Genomic DNA, 14,583 nt, shown 5'->3' with positions numbered 1-14,583 from the left:
CTATTCAAATAATACACAGGTTCATATGTTCATGTTTTTGTGCAAGGTATAGGAGCTGCAGTGTGTGCATTGCTGACTGAAAGATTTTCTGCCTCCATTTATCCGTTCGCTACAATATGTTGGATTCATGTTAATGTGTATTTAAAGACATTTAAATTTGTGGGAAAAAAATTGGTTGGAAAAAAATTGTCTAATCAACCAAAAATGTTGCGAACCCCCCCTGCAGTACCTCCGCGGACCCCCTAGGGATCGCGGACCCCCTGTTGAAGACCTCTGCCTTACATAATAAACAAGATGGACCATAAGGTTGTGTTATAAGTGTCAAAGAGAGATCGGATCCTATTATCATTACTTTTGGCAATGTAAATTGACTAAAAGATTCTATAGTACATTCCCTCAAGAACTGAAATAAGGGTTAAAAAAGACCCAGGCCTTTTCATTCTTGGCCTTCCCTCAGAGGAGGTGGCTCTGACCCATTTACGATTCAATCTATGCGACAAATTACTATTTTTGACAAGAAAATGTAATTTTATTAATTGGACCAAGGATAAGCCACCTAGTGCCACATTGTGGCACAGGGAGATATTCAGGGTCCTCCCTCATGAAAGAATCAGTGCAGTTCTGAAGGGTAATGAGAGTCTTTTAGTGAATGGTCTCACCAATTTGACTACCTACCTTGGGAATTGACATGTTTGTGTTGGAAGGCCAACACCCCCTGCGATTGCCACACTCATCTGGAATAGATTCATGAGTGTTTTTCTCCTCTATTTCAATGGTTAAAATGACCTTGTTGCAATGTTTTAACTCAACTTAATTTGATTCTCTGTATCATTCTATACTATTGTGAAATGTCAAATGTGATGTGACTGCCATTCATGGCTATGAAATAGACAATATGAAGGGGAGCTTTTGTTTGTAATATCACGGTGAGGAAGGGGGACGGACAGCTGGATTTTTCTTTGTTGTGAAAAAATGGATGGCATTGTTTTTCTTTTTTAAATGTATTTGCCTATTTTTTTACTTGCTTTTTTCCTCATCTGCCTGTGTATTGTATTGTTATGATGGCATAATGTAAAACCTTTGTTTAAAATTATATAATTTGATCTAGATATGTGTTAAGAAAGTGAAATTAGAAAAGCACAGATATTAAAAATATATAATAAAGAAGGTATAACAGCTTTGTTCTTTGATGTTGAGAAGGTATATGACATGATTGAATGAACTAACGAAATTTATTCAGTGTATAGTGTAGACTTAAAAACGTACTGATCCACACTCCAGTTCACAAGGTGGCGGTAATGCACCTAAAAGTTGTTTGCCAACCGCCATAAAAAAAAAAAAGCAGCAGCAGCAGAAGAAGAAGAAGTGGTGATACAGGTCTGACACAGGCACATGTGACAATTGTTATCAGCAGGAAACAGTGGCGCATGTATTTTTAGTCTGTCCACAATACCATCGACAAAGACAAAACACTTTAAAAGTCACTCCAAAGAAACCGTTTAACATAAAGTCTAAGAGAAATCCCACAGAGGGACTCAGGTGATGCAGGGTATACAGGTCGATATTCAGGTTTCTAAAAAACACAGGACTCTATAACAGAATTTAGGTAAATATCCATTTTGACTCACACTCCTTTCCAGATGGTGGCGGTAATGCACCGATAAGTTGTTTGCCAACCTCCAATAAACATCAGAAAAAGAGGAAGAAGAAGAAGAGAAAACAACAACAACATGTGATAACCTAGCAGCACTGTAGTACAGTATGGAGAAAAGTAATAACTTCTCTATCTTTATTTGGACTAGGCTCAGTGAAATGACACCTGGGTACGCCTGGTAGCAGGGAATCATATTTCCTGCCGTCCTTGTGTGCAGGTCGGGGTGTCACAGGAACCACTGTACTCAGGTAGGTGGCTGTATCGTCCTACCATGCATGCAAACATGCTAGTAACAGAAACATACATTGTGTCGTTTAAAGCGCAGCACAGCAACAGAGCGTGGGTCGCCTGACTTCGTCAAGTTAAACTAGCGCAGACAGCTAACTAAGCGACTTGTGAAAACATGGTGAGTGAAAACCAATTCAACCAGCGAAGTGCCATTTTGAACGCTGTCGTGTTGTGTGCGACCAACAGTATTTCAGGGAAGGCGGGACTACAGGTCGCACTACCTTGCTGGCTGGAAGTTCCAACAGTGTAATGTGACAGTGTGATGAACTTGTTTATGAAACACACTTGACGATAGTCGGCCTGAGAGAAACAGCCAGAGAGTTACCGCAGGTTTCTGTTGGTTCTATTGCGTTGACTGGACACACACACACGTGGATTTAACCTGCGAAGATGATTTAAAGCCCTGACCATGCTGTAAGAAGATGCTGTCACTTTTGTATCAGCAGGGGTAGGTTGTGTGCAAGTACTTCAGTTGTCTGTATTAAATGTCGAACAAAGTCCCATTTTAGTGCTGTCTGTCATATAACCGCAAACACCGGGATAGGAAACTAGACTTCAGAATACTGAATCAATAAGTGTAAGCATTTAAAGCCAGCCTGTCTTCTCATTCTAAATCAAGTCCACTTGATCCCACTGACTTCTTGACTACTGAAAATCGTTCAGGTAAATGTAAGAGGACCGTGGTGGACATTAGTGGGCCAAATGTAATCCGAGTTTTATAACGTCTTCATTTCATTAATGTCTTAGTGAGTCTCATCTCTAGCACAAGAACCCAATTAGTAGGCAAAGTTTGTATAAAACCTGTGGTGAATTGGTGAGTTCACAATTGCAGTGTGAACAATATGATGCAAAACAATTCCTTTATTTTCATCCCGGTGGTTAGTCTGTGTTGTTTAAAGCACAGTGGGCATATAATATGATTACGCACATGTCAATATACAAGACTTATTTGTGATTGTTTTCAGATACAGTGGTACTTCTTTTATGAACTGACGTTTCACTCTGTGTTATAGATTTGCATTCTTTATCAGGTTGCTTGTAATGAAAGATCATAGCTACTAGTATCCTGTGCATTCTTGTATAATGTGATCGTATTACTTGTTTTCCTGTCCTATTACTAACTCACAGATACACTGAGGAGATGTTTTCTTATGGGAAATCTTTAATAGTTTATTCAGGGTAGTAAAGTATTTTACATGTACAAGCATGTAAATATCATAGACGGCTGCTTATAAACCATGACTACTACAGTACTGCTGTACCAGCATTTGCCTCATAGCATACCCTTTCATCACGAGCAGTACATTGCTGTGAGATATAAAGGAGAACAAGTTAAAGCACTAATTACTACCACTAATTACCATGATGGTCAGACTTGGTAGTAATAAGGCATTTTATATTATTATTATTATATAGTGTATCTCATCATCTAAGTTCATTGTGTGCACTGTGTTGCTGTTCTGCCATTAAGATGGGTCAGGCATTGTGGAGGCTGCCTCCCAGACAACAGCAGCAGCTTCAAGAAGAGCTAGCTGACCGACTGGCTGAACAAGGAGGAGGAAGACGAGAGCAAGGTAATCCTTACAATTTTTCAACATCAGATTTAGTTTAGGATTCTATAGTTTTTAGGTGACCGCTGTTATCAGAAATATTTGATTTTAATGCTTTTAGTTTCAGACAAAATATGATTCTTGTTAGAGAGAAGGAAAAAGCAGGTTTGGAATTTCAGTCCTTAATAAACATTCAACTTATTGTCATTATAGGAAGTGATGCCTTAAATCAGATGGCAAATTTGCGATTGACTTATAAATGCCAAAGATCATTTTACTCAGTTATGACAGATCTAAGGATGTTCAAATTCATACATTTGAGAAGTGTAATTTTTTTATAAGGTTCATTATAAAACTGTGGCATGACAAATAAGAATATGTCGGGCCACCACAATCTAGATATTTTATTGGAAACACTGCAAAGGTCAAAAGCTAAATTTACTGCCAATATTAAGAGTAATCAGATTAGCAATGTAGATGGAAACACATTTTTATTTATCAATGTTGTGTTGATAAGAAGAAGTTTACACCCACTTCTATTACAAGTTATGCTGATGATCTCTATGTGATTTCAATGCATGGATAACATGTAGCTATATTTCATCAGAACTTTATTTCTTACTTATAAAGTATGAGTTATTAATAGGGTTAGGGTTTCAGATTTTTCCTGAGAAGTCTACAAATTAACTTTTAAATTCATAATATATATATATATACACACAATACTGTAGCCATAAATAAGAACCAAAGAATAAGTGAATGAACTGCATTAACAGGATATAGCACTTTTATAGTCCAAACAACTAATCAAATACATAATATTCTCTGCTACCGGATTCTGGAAAAAAATGAGAATCACAATTTTCCTTCTTAGAATTGAGACCACAATTATTACCCAATATTTTTTTAATAGAAATGTTAGAGGTTGACCGAATAATCATAGTTTTGAGCAGGAAAAAGCAGAAAGCCATTTAATCAGCTGATACCCCCACCAACCTATAAGCTAAGTTTGGAGAAAATTCTATCAATCCTAAAAACTGATACAATCCCTCATAATACTGTTATTTTCTATATCGGGGATAGCATATTTATATACTTATGGAATTGGAAAACAGCTTTAAAATGATATGAGAAATATTTCTCTGTGACCTATATTAGAGGAGATATGACCCCAAAAGTTAAAAGATATTACTATATATATTACAAGGAGTTCCATAACATAATAATAGCTATGTAAATCATGGTTTGGAGAATCTAGTAGGACAACAAAATACTGTTTCTAGAGCAGGAGACACGAGTCAGTATCTCCTCTCTGCTGCTGTGACACTGTCTGAAGGAACCACTGGTAGAGAGGGAAAGGGGAGGGGTTGATTTGCCTCAGACAGTAGATAACCTTATGGAGTTTAACCAGATTCATGACAAACTAAGACAATCATTGAGACTACATACAGACAGCTTTCCTTTTAGTGTCTTATAATAATTCGCTATTAGCTGAACCGCCAAGGCGGTGCTTGTGAAAAACATTTCTCCTGCAGACTGTGTACCAAACAGATGAAACTACCACATTGCCACAATTGGTTTGATCAAGCTCTTAATTGGCCTTTTACTTTTTATTGCAGAAAAACAAGCAAGCATATTTTTTAAAGGAAGTTAATGCATCTCCTGTTCGCTCCACGTGTGAGTGCACAAGCGTGAGTCAAGTCGCGTGTCAGCTTGTGCACACGCGTGTACATATGCAGGCTCGTCACAATCGTACAGAGAGTCAGAGCAAACAAAAATCTGTCAGGAAATAATAAATAATAAACGTAATATAACAGATATGTGTTACTTTTCTATTGTAGTTTTGTTATATTGTTAACATGTCATCTTGATGAATGTCACTTTTATCTTTTGCTGTAATTGAAATTTCTAGCAGTTATTGGAGTTTCTTCTCACATCATATTAAATACTTTACTCATGGTTCTGATGATGTTGCTTTTTTATGACTCTGCCTCGACATGAATGATTGTGGCTGGACTTGTGAACTGAGCCAGTCTTTTTTTAATACCCAGGTTAATAACCAGGTTATGAGGATGGCCAATGTTAGGCTTTGTGAAGCCAGATAACTAAAAGATATCCTGGGTGTGTTGAACTTGCTTCATGCTACAGGCCCCTAGTCAGTAGCCACAATGTCAGCTGGGATAACAAGAAAATGATTATTCTTATTTTCTTTTAAGGAGAGGATGGAGGTCCCCAGAGGAGAGCTCCTCCACACTGTTACGGCCCTGACATCTACCATCTGCTGAGGACATGCAGGGGAGGTATGAGCACACAAATGCACGCTAAGGGCATAGCTACTGTCTGTATCTGCACTCCACTCTCTTTAATTATCAAGTTTGTCTAAATGTACATTAATCTGACATCATTATTATTATTATTTTTATTAGCCAATCCCAGCTGACATTGGGCACCCAGACAGGTCGCCAGTCCATCATAGGGCTAACATACAGAGACACACAATCACTCACTCTCGCATTCACACTGACAGTCAATTTAGAGTCTCCAATAAACCTAACCTCAATCTGAGTGTTTTTGGACTGTGGGAAGAAGCCAGATTACCTGGCAAACAGGAGAAGAACATAAAGACTCCACACAGAAAGACGAACTGGGAACCTTCTTGCTGTGAGGTTTTAGTGCTACTGCTAAATACCACAATTCAATTCTTTGTGTTTCTGGAAACACAAAAATTCTAGAACGAATCAAACAAACACAAAATAATCCATTCAGAACTGGTTGGGTCCTAATAACACCTGAAAAGTGTTGGAGTGTATTGTTAGAGTGCAGGCCAGCGGGGGAGTAGGGAGGGAGGATAACCAAGGCAAACAAGAGTAATGTGCACCTGTCCTTATCCACCGCTGTGAAATTGTTGAACACTCAGTTGGGAGAATGTAACAAAATGCTTATATTAAGGCATATTCCAATTAACAATATTTAAAGGGTTAGTTCACCGAAAAATGAAAATTCACTCATCTACTCACCACTATGCCGATGGAGGGGTGGGTGAAGTGTTTGAGTCCACAAAACACTTTAGGAGTCTAAGGGGTAAACAGTGTTGTAGCCAAATTAAATTACAATATACATTATGGGAAAAAAAATCTAAATGTATGTTTTTGTCTCCTCTTTTTTGGGGTTCCGCAGCTCATGAGCAGCGTGGTTTTATAGATTTGGAGATGCTGCCACCTGAATTAGGCATCACCATACTGTCATATTTGAATGCTACTGATCTGTGCCTGGCTGGCTGTGTGTGGCAGGGCCTGGGAAAAGACGAGTATCTATGGCAGGGGTAAGGAGCATCATCTCTAGTTTCTGTCATCTCTTTTGGTGATTAAAGTTATGATGTAGTGATTTCAGTCCAATTCTCAGCAGTGACAACAGTTGTTTGTGTGATTGTCTATGATCTGTCATACTAAATGAATGCTGAAAGATACTTAGACTTAGAAGTGACAAAGTTCAAGGCATTGAAAACAAATGACATGTTTTAGCCATGTGCTTACTATACAATTGTTTCTGACAGCTACTGTCCTTGTCAGTTTTCTCAGAACTTTCCAGACAAACCATATTTCCCCAAATGTGTAAAATAAAGCTCTACTGTTTACTTTCATCTGTTCCATAATGCATGTCTTGATCCATTAGACTTTGTAAGTCCACATGGGGACACTGCTCCATATACAACAGAAGACTACCTGCTGGTTACTCTTACAGAAGACTATACCTACAACTAGATGAAGGCAGCCTAACATTCAATGCCAACCCACAGGAGGTAACGCATGCTTGAGTGTTTGTGTGTGTAACAACAATCATGATAGTGTTTAATCATATTATAAGTTATTTATCTGTTGTGTCACTAACCTGTTAGTTTAAGATAAATATCTACACTAAGAAGGTGTGTGTGTGTGTGTGTGTGTGTGTGTGTGTGTGTGTGTGTGTGTGTGTGTGTGTGTGTGTGTGTGGTGGTGTGGTGTGGCGTGTGGCGTGGTGTGGTGTGTAGGGTATCAGTTATTTTATGTCTAAAGGTATACTACGTGACCATCCAACCGAGCTGGCTAAGTTCATCTTCTACACCAGACGGCTCAACTGGAAGATGCTAAGAAATTATCTGGATGAGAGGTTAAAACATGCACACACAGACCAGGGGCCTCACCATTAGACCCCAACTGTTATAATAAGTAGTTTTGTTAGTGTATCTGCCATGACATTAAAGATACATTTATTGGTGCCCTTTTCTAGACAAAATTGAAAATGGTTGCCTCTATTTTTCCATTGGGAATTAATTTGTGTTTATGTGCAGGCGGGATGTCCTGGACGAGTTGGTGACCCTCCATAATTTCAGTAACCAGTTCCTCCCCAATGCTCTGCGGGATTTCTTCAGACACATCCATGCACCAGAGGAAAGAGGAGAATATCTGGAAACTCTCATCACGAAGTTCAGCCACAGATTTTGTACCTGTAATCCAGTTCTTGTCCGAGAACTGGGCCTCAGCCCTGGTTAGTACTTCAACACAGTACATACAGTACTGAAAACACATTGAATATTATTACACATTTTTGTAGTTGTTGTGAGCATAATGAAACACTTATCCAGTAGGTCTAACTATCTACCTTTTGATGAAACATCGAGAAAGTTCTGACGTTTTCCTTAGATGGTTGACTTGGCTAAGAAAGAACTCAAACATGCATATTCTCCTGTATAAAAATAACTGAGGAAAAAAAATTACAGAATGGGAAATCAGGATGACAAGATTTTAGGTGGATTGGAAACATAATTGAAGAATATGATCCAGCTTGTTGCGAGCAACTTTGAGGTGTCAACTAAATAATTCGGCCATAACAACCTCCCCATCATGATGACACGCACAGAGAATATTTGAAACTGAAGCACATCATTTACATAGAAAATAGGAAGAGACCAAAACCCTACACATAAACGGACAGATACAGGAACATAATCCACATTCACACAAAAACAAAATGCGTTATTTTAAGAACGCCAGTAGAGAATCTCGTCAAAGTTGGCACAAATGTATACTTAGACTCACAGACAAACTGATTAGATTTGGGTAGTCAAAGGTCAAGGTCACAGTGATCTCACAGGCATATTTGATAACACAGAAATCTCTGGAGCACTCCAGTTGAGAGGCAGGACTTAACTTATTAATTCCACTGCTGAGATCATGTATTTTTGTTAACAGCACATCGACAACAGTCTTGGTCCTTATTACCAAAAGCTCTATTGACATCTTCTTCGATGACTCAACTTTTTCATCCTGAGATGTTTTTGTTTTTTTTCCGAAGGATCTCCGGAGTTCAGTGCATGTCTGAATGCAGCTTTGGACTCAAAGATTAGATTTCAGTGGTCACCTCATATGAGTCCGGGAACAAATGTATGCATCTCAGACCTGCAATAAAACTGCAGGGCGATAATTTTAGTTTGAAAATTATTTGCATGCCCATTATTGCTTCTAGGTTGGTATTGTAGAGGCCTTTGTCCGCAGTGAAACGCCTGAACAAGCAAACATGTACCTTTTTCTTTCCTTCCCCTAATATGTAAACAGCAAAATTGCAAATTTTAGACAACATCTGGGAGACAGTCCATCTTATTTCACTGTGGGGATGTTATGTGACAAAACCAGCAAGTTAATGAACAGCTCCATGATAGGCTGTATCAACACCTACAATGCATGATTATAGGAAAAGCGACACAGTGTGTAACTTTCACATTCCTATCCTACAATTTCTTGCTTCTCATCTGCCAAAATACATGAAGAAACAAGATATATATGCAATAAGCTAAAATCATCCTATAGTTTACAACTCTGGGCACAATTTGTATAAAGTGACAGTTTGCCCTGAAGGTGGTGCTAGAGGAATACTGTTGATGTTTTGTCTAAAATAAAAGAGTCTTTATCTTCTGGACAACAAACACATTCAGTCAGTTTAAGACAGTTTGGTTGGATTTTAATAAATCTGGTGTAATCTTTGAAAGTTTGGCTGGAGGGTGATGCTTCTTTTAGGGGATCATGTCCTCTTTGGAAAATATATATGCAATTCATCCTGACCTTAACCAGTAATCACCATTCTTAAACCCTGCAGCTTGAAGACCAGTAGGTGATGTGACAGTAGAAGGGTTTTAAAGTTACCACACTTCAAATCCATTTTCCCAACCACAGAATGAGGGAAACCATCAAGGTTTTATTTCCCAAGTAATCCTGGGCTTCAGTATTGTCAATGGACCATCCATTTATCAACTGAGGGCTTTGCCAGTGTCAGCAGACCATAAAGAAACAATCTCTAACTCTGTTGCTCTTCAGTCCTAGAACCTACTTCTACGATTAGTAGCACTAGTAGGATTAGAGTAATTGTTCCAGGCCCATGGCTACAGATGTATGGATAGCTGCTTTCCAAAGGCAGATAATTTACTGTTACTCTGCCTCTCCATAGTAGCACTATACACATTTGTCTGTTTAATTTATCATATTTTAGGTTTACTTTACACATAAGATTTACAAGTCGTATTGAGAGAGTGCTAATGTTTTCTTTACTGACCTTTTTCTCTCTTTACAGTGGTTCCTTTTCAGTAATATTTTGGTTAAAAGAGGATTAGAGGTTAGAGATTCCAAGCATTGTCCTGTAGTGTTAACATCCCCGCTCACATTAGACTCTTTACTTGTTCTCCTTAGTGCCACATATAGCTTCGGTTTTTTAAAAGCTTTTGGGAAACAATGACAGCTCCATTTAATCACCATATCCTGTCATCTCTCTGCAGATGCTGTCTATGTACTGTGCTACAGTCTGATCCTGCTGTCCATCGACCTGACCAGCCCCCATGTCAAAAACAAAATGTCGAAGAGGGAGTTTATCAGGAACACTCGCCGAGCAGCACATAATGTCTCAGATGACTTTGTTGGCCACCTCTATGACAATATATATCTGATTGGCCATGTGGCTGCATAGCTGCACCAACCAGCGGCCCAGTATACATCCTCATACTGCACTGAATCACAGGAAGTGGTGATTGGGACCCTATACATGTCTGGAAAGTATGGAACACTGTGGAACTGGAATTTTCATGTCCTTTGAAGAATGTAACAATAAATAAATCTTATTTAAATATTAGTAAAACAAAGAAAATTCTCTGCTACACTGTGAGACTATGACTGTGCTACCAAATATTAGTGATGTTATTAGCGTAAAATTACAGGTCTAACATCATCTAAATGTCTTTAAAAGTGAAGAATGAGGCCGTATCAAGAGGACGAACTCTGCTACTGCACTGACACATGGGGACTAATGATTGGTGAAGGGTCTAGGAGGAAGGGGAGAACTTCCCTTCGGCTGGTCACAGATGCTGGAGGAGTTGTGCTGATTTCCAATTGGACAGGAGTAGTTTCTCATTCACTGGTAGGATAAAGACTGGTCCACCTATTCTTGTGGGAAGTGAAACAAAGGACCCAGGCTAGCATAAGATCAGTCACTAGTAAAGTATTTACCAGTGTAACCTCTGACAAAGTGTGACTGTGGTCATAACCAGAATGTCCATGTATCAAGATTCAACTAGAACATTTTTTCATTTTCATCCTACATCTCATACTTTTTCCTTGTGTTTTAAATTGCTTGTCTAATGAGTGTCACAAATTCATAAGGGGGTGTATGCATAGGAAATCTGATCACTTGTGGACAGGCTGCATTCATAAAAATGTTTTGAAAAAGAATGAAAAGAAGACTTTCTAGTTCTGCTGTTGAACTAGAACATCTTCTAGAAATGAACAAACCAGAAATCAGCAGAGGCAGTAGTGGTGTTTGCAGACTCCAAAGCATTACAAATTAGATGTTATCAAAGCAGAGATCTACTGTGAGACAAAAGCAGAGGAACTAATTTGACATGAAGTGAGTTAATGAATTAGAAAGCAGACCATGCCTATTATGAGAGGCCGAACTGTACAAGTTCCCTTGACAGAAATACAAAATCTATGACTCCATTTACACCTGGCATTAAAATGTTCATGATATGGTTTTAACCTGATTACATTTACAAGTCAAATCCTTTGGTTTGTGCTGGTCAAAAAAACAATTTCAAAAATGAAGAATAGAAGAAGATGATTGCACTCAATTTAGGTGTCATTGTATTTTCCTGCTTTTCGATTGGTCTTGGCTACACTCCATTCATGGGTGTCTTGAATAATGTGATTTGGAACAGTCTCATATGGTCATTATTTTAACCCATGTTGTTAGACTGATAACACATTTACACTCATGTTTAATGTGGTCACAATACAACCCTAAGCACCTCCTCAGGTGGTTTGACTGATCACGGTCAAGATCTATCTGACGGCAATCTGATCACCCAAAACACATTTTAACACCAGGTGTCAATTGGACATTAAACACCTCAGTGGCAAGCCATGATGGTAAAATGGTAAATGGAGAAACTAACTTTGCATCACATGTTTTAGTTGTTTATTTTATAATATTTAAGTTTATATATAATATATATGGGTATAATATTAATGCTTCAAATTTATTCAGATTGTGTTTCAGTTCAGTTAATTTTTTTTTCAGCAAGCCATTCCATGAGATTGGCTCTAGAGTTGGATAAAAATGTTGGCTGAAGTCAAATGTGCAGTATTTGTGATTCATTAATTTACTGTGTCAAAAAAAAAGAAGCTATAATTTCATATTTTTGCCAAATGTTCAAGTGCCAAAGTCAAAAGCTTCATTTCATAAAAACCCAGTCACTGCTTCCCTGACATAATAGAATAATCCATCATTTTGACTTAGACAATCAGTTTTATAATGACTTCACAACACCACTTCAGATGTGATAGGGACATTCTTCAAGGAATGATGAGGACTGCATGTTTAATTTAGCAATTATAACTAACAGTCCTTGATAAAATAGTTAAATTTAACACCAAACTGAAATGAAAAGTAATAGAACAAAAGGGTGTTATTTAAATGCTGATTATATTTGTTATTGGATGTTGAAATTGTGCAGGACAACACTACAGTTGAGAAGATGTGGTGTAAATCAGCCTAATAATGATTTCCATAAGATCCCGATATAGTATTGTCCCTCTGCCAGCAGCTAGCATGTCACAATGGCAACTAAATGTATATAGCAGAGACAGGATGGCATTGAGGCGGTTTTATAATTAAACCTAATTACCAGGGTATATATCATCACCTAGATTGCAAGTTGCAAGACCAAAATGTACAACTTTTTTATTTGTCCTTTTGTAAGTAAATAGATTCTAAACTTTTCCCAGTTTGGGATTAATGACATTTTTCTTATCTTAGTTTATCTTACCATGGCTTAACTTCTAATTCATTAAAATGTATTTCATTGAAGATTAATCATTGCTGACACTGATTTCAAATTGAAACTTTAGTGTTCGCTTTCAATTTTGAAGGAAGCCCACATCCTGTAAATATTTGACGTATTAAATCTGGGCTTGACAGTATTGACAAATTGTAATCAGTCACCTTTTCTATTGATTAATTAATTGATGATGGTAGAGCTATAGCTTATCACTAATGCTAAAATAACATTATTTAATGATATTAATTTGTACACTTTTTATATAGTAATTAAAATAATAATATAATAGTTAAACTTTATGGATGTAAATAACTATTTGTAAAGAATCAGATGAAAAATATGAATTTAAAATCAGATAAAATGTTTCAATGAAAGCACACTGACAGAATGTGTTTATCTGATCCAAGTCATTAATCAGTAGTGTTAATGACTTCAACTTTGATGATTTCAAGTCCTGCAACCTAAGTAACCATAGAGTAGCTTGTTATCACGCTCCATCCAAACCATAGGATTGTTTTCTTAATTTATTTCCTTAACAATGGCAGGCGATATGACACATAAAATCCTTTTATATGTGCGATTAATTTGCATGCTGTTAATGTTTTTCGAACTTGTATCCAGTCAATGCTTATAAATCAGTAATGGGATTTTGCTGAGCGATGTTAAGTAGCAAATTAATTGCACATAAAATATTGGTTCTAGAACATATATTGGGCCTCCAAAGACCCTAAGGTTCAGGGAGTGAATCATGGTTGGGGCTAAAATTAGTACTCTGAAAGGTGAGGGGACCCTTGTCGTCATGGTAACAATAATAACTGCAGCTACTCTGTTGTTTTGTCACTTGAACACAAATCTATCTATTGCTGAAACAACTGATGCTGTCCTACACAACACCACTAGAGGTCAGTCAGTCAGTCATATTTAGCTGTTCCATGAACTATCAAATGTAGGTTGTATTAAATGTCTTATACAAATGACTTGTGGAGTCATTTTGATGATGAAATGTTATGCAGACCATACCAATGTTCTTTTTAGAGTGTAAGGTTTGGGTTAGGTTGGGGTAAGGTTAGGTGTTTAATTATGATGATTAAGATTAAGGTTATGGGGATAGTAAGTCAATGAATGTGTCCAAAGTTATAAGGAAACAAAAATGTGTGTGTATGTGTGAGAGTGAGAGCATATGCATATTTGAGATCAAACAGGCAAAAGAGTAAATCATCTCCAGACACAATATGACCTTTGACATCTGCGTTTTTGTGAATATAGCCTATCCCGGGGAAGTGTTTACGTTCTGCAAATTAAAGGAGTGCAGGGGGGAGAGATACATGACCTATATCTACACATACACAGAGACGTACATTTCATTTGTATTCTGTAAATATCTGACTATATTTGTGAATTTTGATATATGCATTTTCATACTGACTTTTCAAGCAGAAAGTAGTGCAAAGTGCTTTTAGTGTCGAGCAACCCCAAATTCCAAAAGTATTTACGGTGACATGAAATGAAAAAGTCTTACATTTTGTCAACACGGAAACATGTTATGAAAAGGTTTTAATGTGGCACATGTTACAAAATAAGGAATAAAATGTATTTCCACTTTCAGTATTAAATAAGGTACTGAAGGTGCCTGAGTAAAAATCAACTGGCACTCGCATTTATTCAGTCCAGCTCAGACCGGCGGGCCCAGCTCGTTGTCTGGTGGTAGACAGGCCCATTTAAGCTTGATAGAGATG

The 14,583-nt window shown here is 37.6% G+C and overlaps 1 protein-coding gene across 2 annotated transcripts; it reads left to right on the top strand.

Moving 5' to 3' along the window:
• Positions 1 to 1,675: 1,675 nt before the first annotated feature.
• Positions 1,676 to 14,078, top strand: fbxo8 (F-box protein 8). 2 transcript variants are annotated; one of them, XM_035172627.2, is made up of 8 exons: positions 1,676 to 1,902; positions 3,414 to 3,516; positions 5,709 to 5,792; positions 6,670 to 6,814; positions 7,165 to 7,291; positions 7,520 to 7,638; positions 7,820 to 8,016; positions 10,295 to 14,078. In XM_035172627.2, the coding sequence occupies exons 2-8, from the start codon at positions 3,414 to 3,416 to the stop codon at positions 10,480 to 10,482; spliced, it is 963 nt and encodes a 320-aa protein (XP_035028518.1). In that variant the 5' UTR covers positions 1,676 to 1,902; the 3' UTR covers positions 10,483 to 14,078. The 2 variants fall into 2 exon arrangements, with proteins under 2 accessions (XP_035028518.1, XP_035028526.1); XM_035172635.2 differs by lacking the exon at positions 1,676 to 1,902 and adding an exon at positions 1,914 to 2,390.
• The last annotated feature ends 505 nt before the right edge of the window (positions 14,079 to 14,583 follow it).

This window comes from Hippoglossus stenolepis, chromosome 2 (genome assembly GCF_022539355.2).
Source record: "Hippoglossus stenolepis isolate QCI-W04-F060 chromosome 2, HSTE1.2, whole genome shotgun sequence".
Lineage (NCBI taxonomy): Eukaryota > Metazoa > Chordata > Actinopteri > Pleuronectiformes > Pleuronectidae > Hippoglossus > Hippoglossus stenolepis.
The sequence above is the reverse complement of the archived record's forward strand: the minus strand, read 5'-3'. Positions and strand labels throughout refer to the sequence as shown.

Coding starts and splice junctions, on each gene's coding strand:
- fbxo8 (XM_035172627.2), top strand. CDS start 3,414: ATGGGTCAGGCATTGTGGAGGCTGCCTCCCAGACAACAGCAGCAGCTT. Junction 6,815..7,164: donor GACGAGTATCTATGGCAGGG/GTAAGGAGCATC, acceptor TTGATCCATTAG/ACTTTGTAAGTCCACATGGG. Junction 8,017..10,294: donor AGAACTGGGCCTCAGCCCTG/GTTAGTACTTCA, acceptor ATCTCTCTGCAG/ATGCTGTCTATGTACTGTGC.